This window comes from Carassius auratus, chromosome 50, assembly GCF_003368295.1.
Source record: "Carassius auratus strain Wakin chromosome 50, ASM336829v1, whole genome shotgun sequence".
NCBI classification, from domain to species: Eukaryota; Metazoa; Chordata; class Actinopteri; order Cypriniformes; family Cyprinidae; genus Carassius; species Carassius auratus.
In genome coordinates this window covers 10896776-10906880 of record NC_039292.1, presented here as the reverse complement: position 1 = coordinate 10906880, position 10105 = coordinate 10896776, and the positions used below count along the sequence as shown (strand labels likewise).

The window sequence follows — 10105 nt, the reverse complement described above, 5'->3', positions numbered from 1 at the left end:
ATTAATTTGCAGTTACATTTTTAGAAAGTCTGAAAAATATATGTCTGATTAATAATGCGGACACTAAACTGCATCATCCCTCAGTTTGTGCTAACAATTTTGCCATAGATTCTCACTCTGAGTAAATTTTTGTTTTAACTTCATAAAACTGATGGACGAGTCAAACTTATTTTCAGTGCTAAACTGACAACATGCCACAAAAGATTTTGATAGATATATTGAACCTGAAACTACCCACCACAAACTGCATTAAATAATCTTTTCAAAACTTCACACATCTTACACTCTCTTAATGAATGCAAGAATTATAACTACATAATGGTGTTCTTCTTTATTCATCTCCTGGGTGTTTCAGTACAGCCAAAGTCAATTTTCCCCACCGTCAAAATTATTACTTTGATGTTCAGGAGACTATTTATGACCAACAGTATGAAATGTGTTACATATAACCCAACAGTAATCAACACTGATTTATAAAATCCAAATCATATTCTTAGTCAGGCGAAGTTCAACATAAGACCCAAACTCTTTAATTAGGACCTTTAAATAACAGACTAAGTGTTTTACAGGGTTGTTCTGGATGTATGCAAGCTAACATCTGAAAGCTCAGAGACTGAAGAACTCCAGATCTGTTTGAAAAAAAAAAAAAAAAAAAAAACTGCAGCAGATACTTTAATTATATACAAGTGTATGTGAAGAAAATCTAGAAGTTGATAGCTTTTCCAAACGAAGCAGCAAGGTTAGCTTCTCTGAAGGCCTCTGATACAGTCTGGGTAAAGAGGAAAAGTTTGATAAACACTGATGTTTACAAAAAAAAAATAATAATTATATATTTATATATATACACATATATATACATATATACACATACACACACACATATATATATATAATTATATTTATATATATATATATATATATATATATATATATATATATATATATATATATATATATATACATATATATACACATACATATATATACACATACATACATATATATACACATACATACACGTTGAGATTACATAAACATTTTTATTAATAAAAATAATACATGTTTTAAAATTAAACTTAAAGAAAATCCCTAAATTAGTGAGCTCATTATTCAGAATGTATATTAGTAGTAATAGTAATTTAACAGCAGAGAAAATAAAGTAGAGAGAGAGAGAGAGAGAGAGGACAACATTCAGAGACACTGAATGGACAAAAAAAAAAAAAAAAAAAAAGTAGGTTGGCTAACATAAAAAAATTAAAATGTTACAAATAATATACATTTTTCTGCACTGCTTTGCATTAAAATTCTCTAAATACACATATGTAATAATAATACATATTAACATTTTTGCAAGAAATGTTCAACAAAAAGGGTAAAATGTCTAACAAATTTGAATAAAAATATAAACATTGTAATTATTATTAATCCTGATATTTTATTTATTAGGTTCTTATTAAATATTTTACAATTAAAAAACATTAGAAAAAAAGTATAAATAACTTTAATAAGTCACTTACTGGGTGAGCGTGACACACTCTTGCAACATCCTCACATGATGCTCCATACTCCATAGCTAATGCAGCCTCGTTAATCATCTCTCCTGCCCCCTGTCAAATGAAAATTGAGTATGAATTATACAGATAAAAATGTCCTCCTATAGCAGAAAAGCAAAAGCAGACGGATCATTACCGATCCCAGAATGTGCGCTCCCAGCATCCTGTCTGTGTCCTTGTGGCTGAGGATCTTTACCAGTCCGTCTGTATCAGCATTCGTCTTAGCTCTGCTGTTGGCTGCGAAGGGGAATTTGCCTATCTTATACGGCACGCCCTGGAAAAATATCGTGATACATACAAGAAGAAAATGTTTGATATGACATGCAATTTAAATAGAAAGGTGTGCTAAAATAAAAAGGAGTCTGCTCACTTCCTCTTTGAGCTGTTCCTCAGTCTTGCCGACCCAGGCGACCTCAGGGTGTGTGTATATAACGGAGGGCACACAGTTGTAGTCGATATGGACGGCTCCTCCTGCCATTCCCTCGACACAAATGATGCCTTCATCTTCTGCTTTATGGGCCAACATGGGTCCAGCTACAACATCTCCGATGGCATGGATACTAGAAGAGATTTGCAAAGCGTATTAGGACTTGTCTGTTGCAACGCAAAAAAAAAAAGAAAATCTCCATACTTGGGCACTTTGGTCTGGAAGCGGCCGTTGACAGGGATTCTCCCGCGGTTATCCAGTTCGATACCGACAGTCTCAAGGCCGAGGTTACTGGTGAAGGGACGACGGCCGATGCACACCAGCAGAACGTCACAGGTGAGCGTCTCGCTCTTGCCGCCGGCTGCAGCTTCCACACTAGCCAGCGGAAACAACAAAACAGTCTAAAGCACTAAATGAATTAGCTCCCAAACAGCAGCTGGAGAAACGGCACACTCACGCCACATCGATCTTGCCGTCAGGTCTCCTGGTGGCACCCATGACCTTAGTGCTCAGTTTGAACTTCAACCCCTGCTTCTGGAGAATTCGCTGGAAGTTCTTGGAGATCTCCATGTCGATGCCCATTCCACCGACGTGGCCGAGGAACTCCACCGCTGTGACTTTGGCACCCAGCCTCTGCCACACGGACCCCTGGGAACAAACAACATGGATTCAGCCTTTAAAGTTACAAACATGCAGTTTCATTACCAAAATCAACCCTTTAGATTAGTGCTATGATGAAGGGAGACTGAAACACCTCGAATCATCCAGTCACTCACCAACTCGACGCCGATGACTCCAGCTCCGATCACGATCAGCTCCTCAGGAACCTTCTGGAGGGACAAAGCGCCGGTGGACGAGACAATAGTGTCTTCATCGATCTAGCAAAAGGGGACCATAATTATACAAGATGGCAAACAAAGCAGGAAAACTGTGAAAGGTGAATAATCTTTTGTGTTACTAATCAAAAAATGTAAAATAAAATAAAAAACTGAATTTGCAATTATCAAATCACAAAAGAATGTAGTTTAATTAATGAGAAGAAACGCCAATAAACGGTCAGTTCTCAACTAAAGAGAAGCTTTAAGGGCTCCCTCTGGTGTTCAAAAATAAAAAATACAAGCTTGATGGTTTAACGTCTGAAAATTAAGAAATAAAATTAATATTACGACTGTAATTATACAGCTGTACTATAAAATAATTATAATTCTTAAATACCCATTGTCTTGTACGGAGTGAAATATTAAAATTGCACCATTTGTAGCAATAGTTTATTTAGCAATTACATCTTTGTCCCCGAAATCATGCAACTCTGACACAGTAAAAAAACGATATATATATATATAAATCGTTTTTTTACTGTATATATATATATATATATATATATATATATATATATATATAGAGACAGAAATCAATATGAATTATTATACTAATTAGGAATTTGCCATTTTACCAGATATTTCTGTATGTTATGTATTTTATCCTTATTACAGTTTTGTGCATTTAGCAAGCTGTTAACTGACTAACTCTACTGATATCAGATGTGATTTGATGTTTCTGTGGGAGGGTTCCTTATCGATTAGGATGCTCACGTACACTCAAAGTACACTTCAAACGTCCGCATTCCATAATGATCCACACACTGTCAGTGTGACAGTTTTCATTAAAAAACAACAACAAAAACACCTGGACGGCCGTGCAAACTGAGCCAGAAATAAGCAATTTTTGTGACCATGTGGATGGTCTGCGCACAACCGTGCAGAAACAAGGTGAATGTTATGACAGAATTAGTTGACTAAGTGATCATGTGTCGATTACATCGATCTGTGCTCATCCATGGCTGAGTGTACTTTAAAGGAGGCAGCTGTTTGTGTAGGCTTCTGTTCTTGTCTATCGCTGATGTACCTCAATGCCTGGGAAGGGGGTGACCTCTGATCCAGTAGCGATGAGGATGTTCTTGGTGTTTATGACTTGTTCTCCATCCGCAGTCTTTGCGGTTACTTGATTCTTGCCAGTTATCAGTCCAAAACCGTTGACGTGAGTTACCTAGGGATTGCAACATCATTTTGTATGGCTCGGAGAAAGAGTGTATTGAACATTTAACACTTTATAAACAGATAACACAAATGGGAAAATGAATAGTGAATCTGACTTTGTTCTGTTTAAATAAGTGTGCGATTCCTCCTGTCAGAGCTTTGACAGCCCCACTCTTCTGTGCCATCATCTTCTCCAGATTCAACGAGATGCCTTGAACTAATGCAAAAGAAATCATTATAATATAGATTTACTAGCAGACTTAAAAAGACACCATTCAAGATATGATGCAGACTTAATAAGACATGATACCCCAAATCCACTATCATTTATTACAGTTAAAATAGCCTCATTTGAATCTTCTTCTGCATGCTTCTGCATATCCTTGAAGTACAGGACATAATAAATGATGATTTCACACGTTTACACTTGAACTTACTTTCAATGCCTCTGCTTTCTAAATCTTTCCCGTGTGCCAAGTGATACAGGTACGAGTTGTTCAGCAGAGCCTTAAATAAGCAAAGCAAAAAAACTAAAGTTAAGCATAAGTTAAAAGCATTTTGGAAAGGCCTTTTTAAATGCACAAACCTTTGACGGGATGCAGCCCACGTTCAAGCACGTCCCCCCGAGGGTCACGTTCTTTTCCACACATACTGTCTGTGAAAGAAAGTTGCATGTTAGCAATGCAGTCAAAGAAACGCTGATGGCATCTGTGATCCGTGTGTCTGAATGATACCTTAAAGCCAAGCTGAGCTGCTTTGATGGCGGCGACGTATCCCCCCGGCCCAGAGCCCACAACTGTGACATCAGCATCAACTTTGACAAGACAAATTATTATTTGAATATGGATTTACATATTAGTGCATTTAAATAAAGATCATCAATGAATGATCTTCTCTTACTTGGTGATATGTCAGCATATGTTCTCACAGACAAGACTGTGGCTCCATGCAGCTTGTTGGGGAGGTGCTGACCTCGCTGTTTTGTACGATAGAAACAGAAACAACAACATTGCATTTTATTATTCAGATATTGCTTCTCCATACTCTAACGCTTACAAATGACAAACAAAATATTAGAATATATATTAAAATTAAATAAACATTCCAAATGGAGAAAGAGAGAATATAAATTAAAGGATAAAGGTTAAAAGAAAGTTAATCACACAAATATTAGAAAAAAGAAAGAAAAGAAAGTTACAAATGTTGCCTTGGCCACTAACTAAAATAAAAGGAGTGTAAGTTCAAGAACTAAAATTATTGCTAACAATTAACAAAAATTAAAACTAAATAGATATAAATACATTTTTTTGTTTTTTCACTTTAGTTTTGATTTACATCCAGTGTTTCCAGTTTGCAGATTGTTTTTGCACTGTCTATTACAGATTTAGAAAGATAGCACATGCATGACCAGAAACATTATTTTAAAATAGGTTGTCACTCATTTTTTCTAAACTTAATATTCCCTAAATGTCTCTCTCTCAAAAACTAGTGTTCTGTCCACCTAGACTGCACTTTTTGTGCATCACTGGTATATTTTAAGTAGGCGGCCGAATAAGTATTGTATTTGAACACGCTTTATGATGTCTAAAAGGGAAATACTTGTGTGCCTGGATCAGTAGTAGGTGGCCAAGTTATCAAAAAGCTCAATGTTACAGATTCGGTTAACGAGGCGCATCTACAAGTTTAACAAGTGATCAAATTCACAGTTCAGTAAATATGCATTAGCACTATTAATAAATTACACACAAAAGTAATTCGTGTGTATAAGTACGTAAACTCTAAGTTAAAACTGCTTCGTTCGTGTTAATGGCATGACAACTGTTCACGATGACACGCGAGTATGTGGGGCCTACGCTGTAATAACATTGCATTTATGTCATAGACTGTATACAATGCTCTCTTTTCATTCTAACAGAGTATGGTTTATGCCATATAATTATACTGTACTGGGACAAATAAACAGTCTTTACCGTGGCAAGTGCGCGGTATAGATGGTTCCAGGTCTGCATTTTGACTGTACGCCTCTTCCGAGACCGCTTCACCTACAGTGCTCACAGTGACCGAGGACTCGTCGATTTACGCATGCGCTGTACGGATTAAGGGTCGCTGCCTGATGATGTCATTCGATTCGACCAGGAGAAACTTCAAAACGTCAAAAATAAAAGTCCGAAACAAGTGTACGCAAACGCTTTTCTGATATGTTATTTTGGTACATATTTTAAAAAGTGCCTTATTGTATGAAATGTTTTAGCAACAATGTTGCTGTTTTTTAATGCTCATTTATTTTATACAGCTTTGTATGTAACTTCTCATTAATATTAATTAGTATATTGGTGATTTTTATTTTCTAATTATTTACGTAATTTACGTACCGTCTCTTACTTTTACTGTCTATGGTCTCTTACACACTGAAAATGCATAATATAAAGCATGCAAAAATTGCAAACCGGAGGACAGCAGCGGAGGATACCTGAGAAACACAACATCACTGAGCTGAAGGATAAATTAACTAGTATTCTCTTCTACTACAGACCAGATGAATATTTTTTCTCGAAGTAGATTTGGTAGATTACTTTAATCAATAGTTAAATGTTGTATTTAACGTTACAATATCCAAAATAACGTAAATGTGAAACTGAGATTTTGATGACATATTAAAGACAGCCTTTGTACGTTAGTCTCTAGAGAATTTCTGAGCCACCTGCTCGAAAAGCTCAATGTTTCCAATGTTCGTCCGAGAAACCCTCCGTGTGTCTTCATCGAGTCCGACTTCAAGGCTTTATCACATAGTCAATACGAAGTGGCTAACGTTAAAACTGACATAATGTTGCAGAGGTGGACATTGTCATTTTGGGAAAACTGTGCTGTAACTACACCTAGTAAAAACAATTGTGGTCAGTTAAATGCAAATGAGTTCGTTTGAATAAAAGTGTTTGTTAAATGCAAATACATTTTAAAACATTGTTATTATTTTAAGTAGGCTTCATAGCTGATGATTGAGCTAAATACCAGTGGATAAATACCAGCAAATAGTGCTTGTTAGTTAAAGAAAAATCATGCCAATTATCCATGAAAATGTAAAGATTTATTGATTGATTTATTTCATTAAATTAAATGTTTACAGAGTGGTGCATGCGTAAATAATCTCTACCTCACTACAGGCAGTGAAAACATGATATTTCCATTTTACAAATAGCACAAAAAAATATTCTACATGTAAATAAGCCTGCTTAAAGGTGGGTGAAATGTTTGATGCTCTTCAAACATACAACTGAATTTTTGAAACTTTGTCCATGTTTAGCATGGGAATCCAACTCTTTAACAGTGTAAAAAACTCAGTATGCATGAAATAGCATTTCACCCCCCCTTTAAGGCATTTTAACTTTGAACTTTTGCTTCTGGCCAAACGTCCAATCCACAATCAAAAATACAGCTTCCTTTATACATTTATGTGTTACATTTATCTGACGCTTTTATCCAAAGCGTCTTACAATTGCTATATATGTCAGAGGTCGCACGCCTCTGGAGCAAGTAGAGGTTAAGTGTCTTGCTCAGGGACACATTGGTGTCGCACAGTGGATTCAAACCCAGGTCTCTCAGACCAATGGCATGCGTCTTATCCACTGCGCCATCACTGTGTTCTCTGATCACTTCAAAATCCATTGACATTGAGTGTTTTTGCTTGTGAACAGTAATTAATCTGTGCTTATTTCTCTCTTTTTTTTGTTTCCCTGGAGAAAGCAATATGATTTATTTAGCTGGATTTTGATGGAACCCATTCACTGCAGAGTATCCATTGATGAGCAAGTGATGTAATGCTAAATTGCACCAAATCTGTTCTGATGAAGAAACAAACACATCTACTTTTTGGATGGCTCGTGGTCACTGAACTTTTAGCAAATTTAAATTTAAATGTAGGCTAACTGCATTCAGTATCCTGTTTATTGTATAAGTATTAAGTCATGGTGAAATAACTGACCCTAAATGACCTGAATGCACTGTGACTTTAACAGGCGCTTTCCCTGAATACTTCCATTAAATTGTTTTGTTTACAATTCATGAGTATAAGAATTAGAACAAGGTATTACTCTGTATGTGCACAACATGGCTTCCCAACAGCACTAAAGACACGTGGCATCAAGAATTTCAATGAGTTCCCAGAAGGAGCCAGTGATGACAGAATATCACAAGAGACATTCATAACAGAGGCGGAAGTATAACCACCGCTTGAGTGATATGGCATCATCTGAAGAGTCGAAGACTCTGAATTCAGACCTAATACCTAATGCATCTATTATCCCCATGTATTATTTGTTGATAATGTTATACCCTTGAATACGACAGATTAGTGTCTGTGCATTTTATTCATGGTTTATCTAGACCTCTCTAATTCTCTGTTTCGAACAGAAGGGCTTGTCAGATGTACAGCAACAGGAGAACTCAACATCTCTGTCCCAAGTATCTTTAAAACTGCTTTTTTAATGATTTATATGAAACAGTTCATATGTATGCATCTATAAATAAATGGTTTTAAACAAGTAGCTAATGCTAACTGAGCATCTTCACACATTTCACCATTTCATAAATGTCTTGCCCTTTCAGTTTGAACCCGTCCTATGTGTGTGGGTCAGATTTTGTGAAGACCAAATATCCCTAGAGTTAAATCTTAAAGGGACAGTTCACCCAGAAATGAAAAATCTGTCATTAGTCAGCCTCAAGTTGTTTCAAACCTCTATGAATTAATTTCTTCTGTTGAACACAAAAGAATATATTTTGAAGAATGCTGGTACAAATTTTTTTGTACAAATTTTCACCTTAAATTGCCAAGAACCAGCCAACATGACTTAATTATCATGTTTAATGAAAGTAACAATGCTAAATGTTTTCCCCACCTTGACAAAAAAATAAAAGTGTTTTATGTGAGATTCTGTGAAATACAGCATTCTAAATTTATTTTTACATTTTTATTATTTATAAGAAATATTTTTTAATTATAATATATATATATATATATATATATATATATATATATATATATATATATATGTTTAAAATTTGTTGAACTATTTTTCTCTAATATATCAAAATACCAGCAAACAACTGTAATAAAATTAAAATCTAAACAAATCAACAAAGCAGAAATACATTTTGTAACACACACAGTAGGCCTATTAATGCAGTTATGCTGAATAATTCATGACAGATTCAGTATTACAGTTTGAGTGAGTTGACCTCACATATGAAAGCTCTTGATGCAATTATACATTTTACCACTTACTGACCTTGTTACTTATTTCATACATTATGAACATTGGTTTTATTTTTACATGAGCTTTTATGTGAGTTTTTTAACCTTTACTGAACTGAAATGATTCCATCCCATTATATCACAATTATTTTAAACATTTTTAAAAGGTGATTACAACACACAATAAAAAAACAATTATATTGGCCCCATGTTGTCTAGGTGTAATGTTAAAGCTATTTAGATACTGGATGGACAAGGAAAATCTGGTACGCAGTATGTTCAAGTGAAGGTGACATTCACCCCAAAATCAACATTCTGTGTCAAATACAACTTTAGAAAAATAATATGTATATGTCACATGGCATTCCTACCTATACTGAAAGTACACTGAATATAGTGAATGAATGTACTAAAATGTACAAAACTTAATTTCTGTGAAATAATTTCTGTTGCTTTAACAGTTATAAATAGCATGGTCAAGATATTTCTGATAATCAGACTGACTGCGTAAGCCACAAACTCGGTATAGGTTTAAAATGATAAATCAAAGTAAACAGTGCAAGGTAAACATCTAAAGTATAGTGACACTATGTCGTTGACATCAGTGCACTTCTAAAACATAAGCTTCTTTATTGTTATCTGGTTCAGTGAAGAACCTTTACAATCCATGAAACCTTTCCATGGACCTTTCAATGGGTTCTTTATAGTGGAAATAAAGTTCTTTAGATTATTAAAATGTTCTTCACTCTAAGAAACAAAACAAAAAATGTTATTTTAAAACTGTTAACTGACAGGGAACCAAAAATGTGGGTAACCAAAAATGCTTCTTCAATGACATTGC

The 10105-nt window shown here is 35.0% G+C and overlaps 1 protein-coding gene across 1 annotated transcript; it reads right to left on the bottom strand.

The window, feature by feature from the left end:
* Nucleotides 1-316: 316 nt before the first annotated feature.
* Nucleotides 317-6123, bottom strand: LOC113066987 (dihydrolipoyl dehydrogenase, mitochondrial-like). The gene is made up of 14 exons (XM_026239158.1): nucleotides 5987-6123; nucleotides 4917-4992; nucleotides 4751-4830; nucleotides 4603-4671; nucleotides 4454-4523; nucleotides 4133-4233; nucleotides 3886-4026; nucleotides 2757-2858; nucleotides 2438-2628; nucleotides 2185-2355; nucleotides 1924-2113; nucleotides 1690-1827; nucleotides 1518-1607; nucleotides 317-769 (listed from the first exon to the last, which is right to left on the bottom strand). The coding sequence occupies exons 1-14, from the start codon at nucleotides 6023-6025 to the stop codon at nucleotides 704-706; spliced, it is 1524 nt and encodes a 507-aa protein (XP_026094943.1). The 5' UTR covers nucleotides 6026-6123; the 3' UTR covers nucleotides 317-703.
* Between the last annotated feature and the right edge of the window lie 3982 nt (nucleotides 6124-10105).